The sequence below is a fragment of the Nelusetta ayraudi genome, unplaced genomic scaffold (genome assembly GCF_046127955.1).
Source record: "Nelusetta ayraudi isolate G7.1 ecotype Tasmania unplaced genomic scaffold, CSIRO-AGI_Nayr_v1 ptg000004l, whole genome shotgun sequence".
NCBI lineage: Eukaryota > Metazoa > Chordata > Actinopteri > Tetraodontiformes > Monacanthidae > Nelusetta > Nelusetta ayraudi.
In genome coordinates, this window is record NW_027466054.1 from 4,909,524 (window position 1) to 4,925,134 (window position 15,611).

Consider the following 15,611-nt stretch of genomic DNA (forward strand, 5'->3'; position numbering starts at 1 on the left):
GCGAAACCCGAGGAAGACGCATCAATTCCTCATCGACGATACAGCGCCGTCAAAATGTGTAACAGGTAGGCATTTGTGTGTACAGCTCGACATGGCAGTACAAACTGCATCCTGAACTCAAAGTCACAAAGGTTTTCCAATCTTTCAACCTCTGGCTTCAACGGCTTGTTTGGGATGATACGGCCGGCCGTCAGCAGGGAAACTCCCTCCGACTTCTTAGTTACCACTGAACTCACCGTGACACGGCAAACAATAAAAGTCTGAGGGGGAAACGGCAGAAGCTTAAATGGAGGTGAAATAAAGTGTTGCCAGGCCAGTTCTCACACACCCAGGACACGGCCAGAAACAGGAAGCAGCTGATCCAACACACAAAGAAGCCCTGGGGGGTTACAGGGGCACTTCCTGTCCCACAGGGAATCTGGGAAACTTAGTGGTGGCTGGAAAGTTTGTTATTCTGTTCCAGCCATTGGGTCATCGTCATGTTGACACACACACAAAGTCAGCATAAACAGAACCACGTCTTCAGAAAAAAAAAGACTAAAACAAGCAAGAACACAAAGAGACAAAAGTTGAGCAACATTGTGTTGAAGTGACGTTACACTAAACATCTATAAATTGTGTGTGTGTGTGTGTGTGTGTGTGTGTGTGTGTGTGTGTGTGTGTGTGTGTACCTGTCTCCTCAGGCGAGTTGCTCTCCTGGGACAGTGTGGTCCAGCTCAGCTCTTCGTCGCTGGGGTTCAGGTTCTGGATGCGGTTCAAAGCGCAGTCCGTCTTGGCACCGGTGCGCCTGTCCTTCTTGGTCTCCGGAGAGGAAGAGGAGGAGGAGGAGGCGGAGCGGGAGGCAGCGGGGAGAAGGGGCGTGTCCTCCGGGGCTGCCTGCTTGGGTGGTGACGGGGGCGGCGGCACCGGGGGATCCCTGGCCGACTTGAGCATCTTGAGGTTGGTGACGAGCTCCAGGCCTGGGGAGACTTTCTGCGTGGGCGCAGTTTGACTCTCTACCACCAGCAGGGGCTTCTTCACCTCGTCCTCCTCCTCCTCCTCCTCGTCCTCATCCTCGTCCTCCTCTTCCTGGTCCTCCCGCTCCTCGTCTCCGTCTTCCTCGATCTTCATCTTGGACATAATCTCCTTTTCGGACAGGACGCTCACGTCCAAACCCGGGTCGGCCGGGTTTCCGTTGAGATTTCGCTCTGCGGCGGCGTTGATGTTAGAGTCTAAATCAGAGCCGGCCTCCTGCAGATCTTCCTGTCCGAGCTCCCCGCCACCCGGCTTCACCTCCTCTCGGTCGTTGTTGGTGAGGGCGTGACGGTCGACCTCCTCCTCTTCCTCCTCTGCCAGCGAGTTGTTAACATTCAGGTCTTCATCCTCCAGCTCCGGGGGGCCGCCGGGCCCCGTCGTGTTCTTGTTGTGGTCCTGGCCGGCTTTGCGCAGCTGGTTGACTCCGTTCTTGGCCAGCTTTGGGTTGCTGGGAGTGGAGGACAGTGGGGACGGCGGTGACGATGGGGAACCCGGCGAGGGCGCCTCCCCGAGGCCCATGGCGGTCTGGATGCTGGTGAGCGCGTACTTCTTGCGGCACTTGGGGGGCGTGGCCGAGCCCTGCTTGACCACCGCGTCTCCGCCGCCGCTGAGCATCTGGTTGTGCGAGGAGCGCAGGCTGAGCGAGGTGGGGGGTGCGGGGGCGGGGCCGTTGTGATTGGTCACGTCGACCGACATCATCGTGGTGCCGAGACGGGTCGCCTGGAGAGCAGAGCGGCCAAATCAACCAGTGGTGGGGAGATTACTCGGGAGATTACATTTAAAAGTTACTCAATGGAAAATGTAATGGTAGTGTAACTATTTAATTAATGTAACTAATTACATTTGATCACATTTGATTAGTTTTCTAAATGTTGAATAAATGTGCTCTACTGTTGAGACCTAACAGTGTTGAGCTTCCAGCAGTACTCAAAACAACAACGACAGCAAATAACTGCCATAACAAGGTCAAACTTCAGTCCGTCTTTTTACTGCGAGTTCATTCTAACATACAAAATCAGGCAAGCATAACCCACAATCTTTGTAAAGATGTGCCTGCTAAATCAACCATTTAACATTCAGTTTAGCAATCAATGACCCCCATTGAAAATGCAACTGTCTATATTTTCGCACAATTTTCAAATGTGTGTGTGCCCTGTGAGCATTCTTTTTTTTTTTTTTTTTGCCAATTTCTGCTGCAATTCCAGACTTCACAGGAAAACCACTCAGAAGCATCAGAATAGTATCAAACTTTTGTCTGTGTAAGGAAACAGTAAAGGACGAGAAAGCCATGCACAGCAACAAAAGAATAAAAAGATTAAACATAAAGCCCAACCTTTTCTGTAAAGATTGGTCAGATGCAATTAAAATTGTCATCATGAATAATTTCACAAGTAACTGTAATGTAATTAAATTTTTCCAGGAATAATAATATCCATGTAACTTATTATAATCATCTTTATTTTGTAATTAAACTATGTAGCAATGTTAAATGTAACTCGTTACTGACAACGTTTTATGCAGATTACACTGAAATAATGGGCTAATTTTGTCCTGATGCGGTCATGAGAAACAGTCCTTAAACACATTCCAAAGGACTTTTTTTGGCACAGCAGCTCTGATGCACAGCAGCAGGAATGTGCGGCGGTGAATCACTCATATTTAGAAACTAGCAGAAGCCGAGTTAGTCGCCCAATAAAAAAGCTGCGGTCGCCCTGGTGGGTCACATGCTCTTTAGCTCAGCCAGTTAATGCTCATCGGTGTGGGTGTTAGTTTCACGCTTCTGGCTGAGCTGTGGTACGAACCAAGTGACTCACTCTGCACAAAAGTCTTCAGGTGCCGTCCTAGTGGTCGTAACAACACTGCTACTGCGTTATTATTCTACTCACTTCAACACCCTGGTGGATTTTGTTTCAACCGCAGCTTTTGAACAAATGTTTGCAGAGTCAATAAATCCAAACTTTTTTCCCGTGGCACCAAACAGGATTGTTGATCTTCAATCACAAATAGAAGGCACGCAGCCTCACTCGCCATGTTGTGATTGGCTCACAGCTTTGGTGGTGGTGGGGGGGGGGCAGCTGTGCAAGTTTAGAATGATTTGCTGAGTGGAGTGTGTGTCCCGGCAAGCAAATACACAAAGGACTATTAATGTTTGGGGTTAAACAGTGGCGCAGCTGAACTCGTCTGTTTATGTTAGACGGTGACTGAAAACCATCAGGCATTTGATGTCTACTGCTGATCTCCCTTGATGTTTATATGTCAACTCTCAAACCCTTCTCTTCCTTACGTGACTCTAAATATAGATCAGACAGACCTCTGGGTTTTTTTTTAAATCTGGGTTAATCTGCAGTAAACTGCAAACAACTAAAAAATTATTTTACAAGCCCTTAAAACTGTATCTAAAAGGTTGTGGATAAGCAAATAAGATGGTGGACGATGTTGGATTGGTAGTAGTTTGTAACATAGGCTGTGATTTGCTGAAAGGCTGAACCAAGACATGGAATTAGACATCAAACACCCATTTTAATCATCTAAAACAAAAGAAAGATAAAAAAGAATTCCGATTTTCTTCAATATTTAAGATTTATTTATATAATTTTATATATATAATTTTATTTATACATACATCTATAATTGCATGATTCATATAAAGATTCAGTTTTCACAGGGTTTGCAAAAATATAATACGCAAACATGTCTCATCTGCATCTGAGTGCGATCACAACACTGTGGTGTTCAGGGGTCAGTGGACACAGATGTCGGGAGTGCACGTCCACTCCACACACACTGCTACTGGCTACTACAGGGGAGCACAGATGGTAACACGTATGAAAGCATGCGTGTGGCTGTTGTACCTGACAGCAGGTCAGTTGCAGCCTTGGCCGGTCACTGTTCAGGGTTCAGTTGGCTCAGCTTCACACCTGAAATCCCCAAAGGCGGAAAAAAAAAATGCATGAAGAATGAGGGAAAAACTACAGAGGATGGCTCGTACTTCTGGGTTGGCCCTCGGAGACCACAGTCATCCATGTGGAACTCAGCAACAGCTGCTTCCCGCTAAGATAACAACCCTGCGTAGGTTGTGATGGGACTAACACCAAAGGAATGAAATTGCAGAGGAAGATTTTTTTTTTTTTCAACACTTAGAGGAACATAATGGCCTTAATAAAGCTTCTGTTTCTTTGGAAAACAACAGGCTCACAACTCAAAAAGGATATTGTTGCCTTTCATCGAATCTCAAGCGGATTTGATAGTTTGCAGATGTTGAGAAACCGAGGAACATGAACGAGGAATTCAAGGCGATGCAGTCTATGCCAAGACTCAAAATTCTTGCCAGTCCCCTACCAGCATTTCAATGCAAGCATCCCCTGTGTATGTTTATCATGTCAAGCTTGTTTGCTGCAGGAAAACGGCAGATCAAAAAAATAACTGTTTCGACTTCTTTTGAATACACAAATAAAATGAAGGCATCACAGCACAAGAGTGACACAAGTCTAACTGCTGTACAATGGAAACCGAAAGCTGCATTTAAATAAGTAGAGACAGAGTGGGTGTCTTTAGACCAGGGGTGGGCAAACTTCTTGTTTGGTGGGCCTACATTGGATAGATAGATAGATAGATAGATAGATAGATAGATAGATAGATAGACTTTATTGATTATTGGGGTCTAAAATGTGACACCGGACCAGGACCAGATGGACGGATGCTTTGGTGACCCACCTCATAGGAATAAAATATGTATCATGGAATGTGATTTCTTCAAGTTCGGCGGGCCGGGTTAAAAAGCGGAATATGGCCCATTAGATTAGATTAGATTAGATTTAACTTTATTGATCCCAAATTGGGAAACTACACTTTTGCAGCAGTCAAAAAACAATACAAAAGTGAAAACAGAAGGATAAAAATAAACTATACAGTAGTTACAAGATATACAATAAAATATAAATCAAATCGATCTATTTACAACAAGCCAGGGGCAGATGTGCAAAGACATCGCAACATTGTGATGATAAGAGTTGAACACATAGTTCAAGTTTGCACAGTATAAAGTGTCCTACTGCACATGCAGATATATTGGTGAGCTTGAAGCGAACACACTCTGTTCTGGGCAGAATAAGTTTGCCAAAAACCCACTTAAACTCTAATTTGTCTAACAGAAGTATCTCAAATATGGACAGAATGTGAAGTTACCTCTAAAATACATGCAGCAGCATATTATCAGTGAAGCCAACTGTTGGTTGACACACTGTCTGCTGCTGCAGCTGCCTTGGCCAGGCTGTGATTATCTTTAGCTGGAGCTCGGCGGCCAGAGCATGAGTGAAACCCAGACTGGGAGCAGACACGGCTGACAGGCATGTTAGATAACAGGGGACACGGCACACAGTAGCATGGCACGGGGAAGCATCATGACTCTGGGACAGGATGGACAATCATGTTCGCCCACCTTAATTGTCTCAGCTTGGTGAAAGACAACCTTAAAGGCCAAACATGTACCATTTACAGGGATCTACTGGCTTTACTTGCCTAAATAAATTGACCGACTAAGTTTACTGGACACTTTAATAGTCAAAATGCCCCTTTGTTTGTCAACACAAAGAGCTAATCAACCAATGAGATGGCAGCATCTCAGTGCATTGAGGCATGTGAATACAACAAGCAGGAGTTCAAGGTGAGCAACAGAATGGGGAAGAAGGGGGAGCGACAGGTCGCCACATCACAACCATCTCCAGGGATTACAGAGAGCTGTAGCAAAAAAGTCAAAATTCGCAGTGAGCTGCAGTTGTGTGGAGAAAAATGTTTTGTTGATGTTGGGGTCAGAGGTCAGAACGGACAGACTGCTTGGATGCCATAGAAAGGCAACAAGAGCTCAAATAATCAATGGTGAGAACAAAATATGCAGAATTGCATCTCTGAAGCAGCACCAATTGATGTGCACTGGCCACTTTATTAGGTACCTGGTACTAGTGAGCTATACATAATAAAATAATACATGAACGTATATTGACTCAGTTTATATCTTAAGCAATGTAAGGCAAGCATGTCCAAAATTCATTCCAGATTTTTGGACACTGCCAGCAAAGACGCTTGCAAACACAATTTCTAACAAGACTCACATCTTGGACAACAAACCTATTTTTTGATGTTTGACTTACCCAGAAAACTAAGGACTGTGGGGAGCTTCAGGATGGAGCAGATCCATGCTCAAAGTCACTGCTCCTTTTCTTCATCCAATCATGAAGGTCAGAGAGGCAGAGCGGCAGCGTCCTGAGGGGGAGACAAGCAGAGAACAGGATTAGTGCCGAGGAGGAGGGCGGAGCTAATACAGAGTGGAAGAGAAGAGGACCGCAGGACAAATGATTAAGACACATCTATCATTCACAACCTCAATCAATTATTAATAACACTCTGTGTGTGTGTGTGTGTGTGTGTGTGTGTGTGTGTGTGAGGGAGCGCCTGTGAAAGACTCATTATTATTCTAAGGTGAGTTTCGAGTCTTGTCAACCCTTCACTGACTGGAACAAACATAAACTCAGTGCCACGGGAGACCTGTAAACTCTCCAGCGCTCATTTCCTCATCGCACACACACACACACACACACACACACACACACACATACATACATACATACACACACACACACACACACACACACACACACACACACACACACACACACACACACACACACATATAGAACAGTTTAATAGACTCTCTTTGGAAAAACACCAGCAGCACTTTGAGAGATTCAGGGGGGTAAAATGTTGCTGATGAAGGACATGTGTCGTTAAATCAGCGAGATTTATGCTTATGTTCATTTAGAACATGGTACGAAAGAAAACCAGTAACCAAATGCAGTGAAGCAGTCGAGGAAGCATGTAAAGAAAAATAACATTTTAGTCCAAATAGGAGTGGGAGGAAGTCTAAATGTAATCATTCCCTCCTCCATGACACTAACAAACATAACAAAGTGCACCCGCAGCATCCTGAGTATCCCACCAATGATTGCATTATTATATGTTCTCTCTCTATGTATATATGTAATTGTATATGAATATATCACTCCAACCTCCACAAGAAAACATGCCGTTGCTACAATAACCCGTTGAATGTGAAATTCAGAAATAAAAAACTGCAAAACAAACATGTTTTAAAAACACATTCAACAGTTCGCCATGGTGTTCCTGTGCACAATCCGTGACCAAATCTCAAGCCGTGCAGACTTAGGTGCTCAGACATAACAGCAAACACCTGTCGCCGTCCTCGTTTTATCCGAGAACCCTGATCCGCACCGAGGTCACAGGAGGAGTGCAGCATTGCGGCGATTTGTTGGAAAAATAAAAGGAGACATTGAAGGCAGCCACAGGCATCTCCCAGCCAGAGATACTGTCTGCCGCACACGGACTCCTTTGTCTATTACTGCGGTATCACGCCGACCATCATTCAACAACACCCAGTGAGCTTTCAACAGCATCTGGAGCACATTCATCAAACGCACTTTGTCACTTCCCATAAGCAAGACAAGCACGAGGCATACTGTCCATGCAATTAAGCCTGCTCCATGTGTTTGTGTGCACTCTTTCACCTGCGTGGGGGCAGACTTAAAGGACAAGAATGGAATAATAAGAACAACACCACAGAAAGTCAACGCTTACATAACTTTTCCATTTTGCAAACGTTGGTGCAAGAGCTCAAAAGTGTCAATGGTGCATAAGTCGATATGCTGAATCACTGCTGCTAAGCTCAATACTGTGTGATGGCTGAAGAGAAAAATGAGCTCCTCTGGCAGAATGAGGACTGACCGAGCATGAAGAACAATATATTTTCTCCAACGGTTCATCTGATCTCTATAATATCTTAAGTGACATCAGGTCAGTTGGGGTTGGAAAAAAAAGCCAGCTTTAAGTTCTTGGCAACCTGTGACGCTATAAACACACACACACTCTTATATATCAGCCTGTGAGTCACTGATTCAAATCTGGCTGTAAACGGTGACACACTGGCACCAACATTAAACAACCGCTAAACTGAGATAGCAGCGAAAACAGCAACAGAATGCATGCTGGGATTGAAATTACAAGGTGCACCAAGGTTCCTCAAAGTCCTGCTGCAACAAGTCTGCATACCTGGGCGTGCATGAGACCAACAATTTGTTTGAATGGGGACAGTCCTTAAAATGGAAAAAAAAAAAAAAACATTTAGCAAAGCATTATTCAGGAAATGACAACTCTGAGCTGCAAACTGCACTCACAGGGCACCGAGCTCTTCCATGTCACCCCATTAGCTAAAATAACCTTCATATGTCTGAGATAATCACTGCATCAACTTCATCACAGTAATACAGAACAGATGCTTACAAACTAATAAATAGCAAACAATGGATTGTTTTCCAAAATCATACATCATTTAAAATGAAAAAAACTGTATTAAATTAATTAAATATATGCTATGATTTGCAGAAATACACTTCAGTATTGAGTTTTCCTAGTTGCAAAATTCAGCATAGTTTCAAAGTACCATTGAAACACAAAAACACACACAAAAAAAGATCAAGTCTGTGTTGTGTTTGGAATGTGCAGAGCTCCTCCATTGTGAGGATTGGTGTTTTTGCTTTGCAATGTCCCGGCCCTCCAAAGTGTCTCGTAGCTGAAAAAACCAGCCCACCGAGCAGCCAATCAGAACAGAGCCAAGACGGGTCTGGAAAGATCGTCTGACATCACGATCCCAGTGAAAAACACCCACTGGCGGCACGGCTGTTGACACGAAGCTATCCATTATGTTTTCTCCTCCGACTGCCGCAGCTTTGCTTTCTGGTTCCATCTTTTTTTTTTTTTTGAGCAACAGATGGGGGTGCGCTGGAGGGGGTTGCAGAGCTGTAAAACAGGACTCATAGAGGAGAGACGGGTGGTTTTATGAGAGTTTACAGACCCTCCTCACGTTTAATGAGAAAAGACAGCAATTCTTCTCCGCACAATAGAAAAAGGGGAAGGAGGGAGGGAGGGGAGGGGATGTTAGAGAGAAGCAGAAGGTGAGCGCAGAAAAGAACCGAGGGCCGGGGGTGGTGGTGGTGGTGGATTCAGGGGAGGAAAACGGGGCCCAGAAAACGGGATAAAGGAAGGAGGTAAAAGTCAAGTGGGATTAGGCCGAGGAGCCGGCGTGGCAGGACGGGCAGGAAAGAGTGACGAGGGAGCCGGCGGAGCGGCTGGACGGCAGCCACTTGGCTCTGGAGTATGAGGAAGCAATCAGCAACTGAGCGGCCGAGCCTGGAGAAAAGTTTGGGGAGAAAAGAGGTGGAGGAGGGGGAGGAGCAGGAGGGAGGAGGAGGAGGAATATCTGCAGCTGCTGCCTTCACTTCTGTCTGGAACCTCGGCGTCTCGCACCTCACACACATGGCACGACCAGCACACAACTGGCTGGCGGGTGGGGTGGGGGTGGGGTCTGGGGTCAAAGGTCAGCTTCATGTTGTGACAAATCTAGAATCTTATTACCGACCTCCCTCTGGGGTTTCCGTCTGTCTGTCTGTCTGTGTGTGTGTGTGTTGCTGCAAACGTGTCTAACGGGGCCTGTCAAGTTGATTTTTATTTTGTATGAAAAGTGCTGTATAAATAAAGTTTGATTTGATTTGATTTTTCTTATTTGATTTGGTCCACAACCCCCAGACTCCAAGATGGCGGCCCATTCATTTCAATGAAGTATCGCCAGTCCGGTATCCAGTTCTTATAATACATCTACGATATGGTCTGGCCGCCCCGGGCCGGGTTTTCCCAGGCATTTAACCGTTTACAAGTGAGCGCCGTGTGCATGGTTAACCTTCGTGCGTTGCCACTGTTGTGTCTCCAAAAATGCAGGGAGGGAGGGGCGGGGCTGTAATTACGCTGGGACCCCCCTCGTCTGTATCCAGTTAACGGCCTGCGGCGGAGAGAACAGCGTGGAGTCCGTCACGGCTGCCCGGGACTCCCTACCGCCGCCCTCGCCCTCGTCATCCTATCCGACTTCAAGCCCTCCAGATGCAGGCAGACGGGGATTAAAAGTTGCAGTTTCAGTGTGTGCGTGTGTGTGTGTGTGTGTGTGTGTGTGTGTAGGGGATAGGGATGGAGGGGGTTGGGACTGTCGCTCCACCCCGGGAGTGAAAACTTTACATCTGCCCGAGGTTGGCGAGTGAAAGGATGCGGCGAGGCAGCTGCAGCCTGTAGTTAGTTTTTTTGGAGGGCGACGTGTATTTTTTTTTTTTTTGTTCTCGTTTTTTTGTCTTGGCTCCCGTTCAGAGGCGATGGGAACCGCCGTGAGGTTAACGCGGCGACCTTGAAGGGGAAACCAAACACATCTGACGCTGAGTGTTTTCGCTGGGATTTGAAAGGCGGCTGTGTGATCAGCCGACGGTTAGTGGAGCAGCTAATGCAGCCACATTTTTGTTGCCTTTTTTTTTTCCTTGATCCACAAACTTTGAGCAGTTGGGAACACAACAACAACAATCTGTGTGTGCTTGATTCATAACAACAACAACAACAACATCTTTGGGGTTACGACGAGGTCGTCACTGCAGCATTCGAATCAGTGTTGTCGTGTAGGAATCACAGCTCGTCCTGCTGGATTGCAGTGGAGTCAAGGAAGAAAATGGACTTCAATGAAAAAAGCCGTAATTAAAGCAACGGGAACATGATGATTTTCCAAAGCACGCTGATTTAAATGTGCTTCTTCGCTGCTCAAAATGAGGCAAAAAAAAACCAACTGTTGCAAAAAGTTGAAACCCTAAAATCCTACGGACTCCATGTTCTTTTATTTAACAGCGACAGAATTTATTTTTTTATTTTTCATTTACCATGTTACCTGAAAAGGGATTTGTTGTACTGTACATCCAGAAAACTATATAAAAATGTATTTTTGGTCATGGGACACTGCATTTGGGTGTTACCTATGAAGAGGAAGACGCTGCAGTGAAGGAAACAATGGCCATTTACACAGTCTGCTTCCAGAATAGAGCACGAGCGGAAGAGCTGGACGGCAAGAAGGAAGAGGGTGTGTGTGTGTGTGTGTGTGTGTGTGTGTGTGTGTGTATCCTTGTATTGTTAAAACCAGAATATAACTAGGACACATAACACCTGAATTGGGCTGCAACTTCCACAAACCACACGCACACACACGCACACACCTTGGTGCTACAAGGTGTGTGCGTGTGTGTGTGTCGTCCTAGCAGAGAGAGTGTGAAGGACAGACAGGAAGAAAAAAGCTTCACTATATTCCATTTTAAAGTCAAAGGTTTCAAGTACAGTATTTAGTCCATCGTCCAGTGTGTGTGTGTGTGTGTGTGTGTGTGTGTGTGTGTGTTTGTGTGTGTGCGCATCAAATTAGTAGGACAACAATACACTGCGCGCAGCCAAAGGTATCATTTTGCGCTGGCGTGGTTTGTGTGTGTGGGAGAGTGCGAGGCCACGATGACCACAAAGAAAAAGAAAACAGTGAGGAATTTTCAGGGTGTGCCAAAGAATCTCAGGCATGTCTCCTCTGCGAGTCGAAGGGGGGCGGGGGGTCGGGGGGGGGTAGAGTGACTGGGGGCAACAAAGGGGAGGGGAGGGGGGTAGAAGAGCTCTAATTAAGCAAGACAGGGGCAGACAAAACAGAGTGGGGGTGGTGGTGGGGGGGGGGGGTCCACTGAGCAAACCGGGGACAGTCAACAGGCAGAGGGGTCAATCAAACACAAACAAGAGCGAGAGTCAATGGCCTTTACGCACGCGCACGCACGCACACACACGCACGCACAAACAGGAATCCGTCAGCCGTGACGGTCGGCACATACGAGGTTACTCATTCACGACGGGTCTCGATCGGGTCGACCGGGCACAAAGAGGGAAGGACAAAGCCAAAGTTAAGGCAAACACCAGCCACTGCCAAGTTATTAACTCCAGAAATCACAAACACAAATCCTGCAAGAAGGAAGGGGAAGAGAGGGAGGAGCAGAAGGGAAGGGAAGAGGGAGGGGACGGGGGAGGGAGCTGCCTTTCTACAGGAAGCCCAGAGGTGCCCCCCTAAGTGACGTGGAACGGGAAACATTACAGCCCTGGAAAAGATTCCCTGGATTTGGGAAAAGGCTTGAGATCCTGTAACCTGTAAGCCAGTGGTTCTCAACCGGTGGAGGCTCAGGACCCACGTTCTTTTCCTCATCGTGAGGAGTGCTCAAAAATAAAAATGCAAGCCCGCTTTCTATTATGTCTAGTAAATAAATTATTAATTATCATTATTATTATTGAAACTAATGAACGGAATTATGTGAATTATTTGCAAAATAAATGGCCAACTCTCTCCATACACATACATCATCCCTTTAAAATGGGGGGGGGGGCTGCCCACGAAGCAGGCCGCGACCCAATCAAAACAGCTCTGTAACCCACTTTTGGGTCGCGAGCCACCAGTTGAGAAACGCTGGTGGAAGCCCTCCCCATCCCCCGCCGTTCCTCACCTCACCCGCGACCCCTCTTTCCTGTGGGTGAGGGGAGGTTTTCGGACGGGGAAACACGGCGACGCCGGGCGGAGACGCGCTGCTGCAGAGTCCCGTTTCAGTTCCTCGCTCCCCGGTGGAACAACACACAGGGAGCCGCTGCCGGCGCCGCCGCCGCCGCTGCCTTGACGTAACAAGACCGCAGCTCTTTCCTGGACGACAGCGGGCAGAGCCACGTCTGACTTTTATTTTGTCCTGCACATGTGGCTCACAAACACATTTTGTGCGCGACCCTTTGTCAATTGCGACACTGTTATGTAACGCACTCCCGTTCCAAAACCTTCAAAGCCTCCACATGATTTTCACATCCTTCACTTTTTCCATCCCAGACTCGAGTGGAGAGCTTAGCTATGTAACAAGAAAAGAAAAGAAAAGAAACACAGACCTCCGTACAACAGCGTACTTAGCCCTCTGTTTAAACACGTTTGTTTTTAGCTTCATGCTAAAACGGATGCTAGCTTTTACCCACCGCATATATGGAAGGAGACAAAGAGAAGGTGGCCTAAGCCCTGGGGTTGTTATGCCTTACCTGATGACAGCATCAGCCTATGTTAATGGTGAATTATCAATCAATCAGTTTTTATTTATAATGTGCTAAATCACATCTAAAGGCATCTCGAAGCACTTTGTACAACTACATCTTTTCATCCCAGTTCACCTTTCACTGAGCGATGACATGAACACAGCGTTAGCCATTTTGACCGAGTGCTGGTGTTTCACAACCCACTTTTCTGTTCAAACACATAAACTGTTTATGTGCACACACACACACGCACACACACGCACACACACGTACACAAAATGATGTAAATATCTAGTTTTTTTTCCTTTCTTTCTCTATAAATAATTTATTTTATTTCTTTTTAATCAACATAATTTTCCTTTTTGCACTATGCTGTAATTATGCAAATTTCCCCAATGTGGAATTAATAGAGGCTTTCTATTCCACACGCACGCACAGGGCCTGTCAGATCCAGTACGAGGGCAGAGGCGGTGGAGAGGCTGTGAGTCCTGCATAGGGCTGTGATGCGACAGGAGAGAAAAGAGAAAAGCAAGACGGGAGGTGGGGGAGGGGAGATGAAGCGACTTCATAATGGCCTTTCAAAAAAAAAAATCTCACATTTTATTAAAAGGCCTGTGGCAAGCAAACTGTGTGCTGTCACAAGACTGGCTTGACATTTTGAGTGTAAAGGAATCCTGGCTTCATTATTTGGGACTCGCCGACTTCCCGCTGAAAAAACCTTTAAGAAAAGCCATCGGAGAATGAGACAGAAAGACAAGGGAGCTGCTAGAAAGGCTGGCGAGCGGCTACACGGCGCGAGAGGATAGAAGGGGATGCAGGATCAGAGAGAGAGAGCTAAGAGAGAGGGAGTGAGAGAGAGGGTGAGTCATCACTAGAGGAATGTCCCGGCTCTGCCAGACGAGTCTCAGACTCGGCAGCAGAGATGCTTCCCCCCTCAGCCTCGCTGTGCTTTAACTCATCCCTCACTGCCGGCTCTTCCTCCCCTCCGTTCTCCTCTGGGCATTAACAGACAATTCCTCTCTGACAGGACATCGGTTTCTCAGGTCGAGGATGACGCAAGCAAACCCAGCGGTCCAGTGCAGCCGTTTGGAGCGAAGACTCGCGGTGCCAATTCCTAACGCCGATCAGGGGTTGTGCAATTAAAATCAAAGCGAGGCCTAACGAAACAGTTTGAGCGACGCTGCGTCTTTGGCGGATCCCTCCGGCGTTTGGCACCGCACCACATCCTTCCCTCCCGCAGATGTTTCATTAATGCGCTTCCCACCGCAGGATGTGATGCACGCACGAGGCGCGTTGCGACACGGGAAACCCAGCTCGCCACAACGGCTTTTTTGATCCTGAGTCAACGCTCCCGACGTCATTCCGTACACCTACCGGAGAGGAATTCTGAGGAGTTTTGTAAAGTTTACAGCTGGTTAATTGTCGCAGCAGAAGGCAAAGAGGCCCGTTGCAGCGCTACAGAGCAGCAGAGATTCATTCCATGCTTTTAACTGGGCAAGTATAATAGAATAGAATTGAATAGAATATGATAGAATAGATGTACTTAATTGATCCCAAATTGGGAAACTACGCTGTTCCAGCGCTAAAAACACTACAAAAAATAAACTATCCAACAAACAGTAACAAACAAGAGCAATACTTGCAAAAGGCAGTGAATTGTGCAGAGGCAGGGATAAGCAAGGTTTTATGAACCAATAGGTGCAATTAATGAACCATCAGTGCAGCCGGACCAGGAAAAAGAAGCCTGGGATCATGTGATGACCTTGGATTAACTCAGTACAGAGGAGTGTGTTAATTCTGAGACTTTTGATTAACTAACGAGAGCTGCTACCTTTCAGATGTTCTGCTTCTGGAGGCTGAGCTGGCAGAAAGCTCAACAAGACCTGGAGGTGAATGTATGCAGCAAGTAGATGGAGCTGCAATCTGCATTAGAGGCGGAGTATCGACAACGCATCAACACCCGACCGCACTTTCATTTGTTTGGGAGCCAAACTGCATACTTCTGTAACTAGACTGCAATGAACTACACAATCTGTGTGGTGCACCAATCTGGAGATGCGTAGTGCCGCTCTAAATCCTGCACCGTTGTATTGCACTTAGCAGAACTGCTCACCTTTTTTTCTGCACTCCTTTTTGTTGTCTACCACTTTTCAACAACAAATGCTAAACAGAGGGTTAAAGCAGTTGTCACTGGTGAAACAAAAACAAACTACAGTTTTAACAGCCTGATAAGAATGTGAACTCCATCACCACCAACAATTCGTCCAAACACATCTCGAGCTTTATCACTAAAAAAAAAAAACAACGGATTAGGACCTTTCAGACAAGTGAACTACTGTGCTGTGGACTCTGGACCTTTGTCTAGGCTCAACCCTGCATTCTCTGTCATCTCAGTATTTTCATTTCATACCACAATGTGTGTGTGTGTGTGCGAGAGAGAGAGAGAGAGAGAAAGAGAGAGAGAGAGAGAGAGAGAGAGAGAGAGAAAGAGAGAGAGACAGAGAGAGAAAGGGAGAGAGGCCAGTGACTGCAGAGTGAGAGTGCAGCCAAGTGGAAAAGACAACCTCAGAAACGGAAACGGAAAACAA

At 46.5% G+C, this 15,611-nt stretch overlaps 1 protein-coding gene across 4 annotated transcripts in view; it reads right to left on the reverse strand.

Annotated features, from left to right (window-relative positions):
* The window catches only part of apbb2b (amyloid beta (A4) precursor protein-binding, family B, member 2b), a 44,632-nt gene that overhangs the window by 25,264 nt on the left and 3,757 nt on the right, over window positions 1–15,611 (reverse strand). For all 4 annotated transcript variants that reach the window (XM_076045613.1, XM_076045587.1, XM_076045596.1 and 1 more), the window contains exons 2-4: window positions 6,162–6,273; window positions 3,867–3,932; window positions 672–1,734 (exon numbers count right to left, since the gene is read on the reverse strand). In XM_076045613.1, the coding sequence (XP_075901728.1) occupies window positions 672–1,713 (1,042 nt within the window). In that variant the 5' untranslated portion in view covers window positions 1,714–1,734; window positions 3,867–3,932; window positions 6,162–6,273. The remainder of the gene's footprint in view (window positions 1–671; window positions 1,735–3,866; window positions 3,933–6,161; window positions 6,274–15,611) is intronic.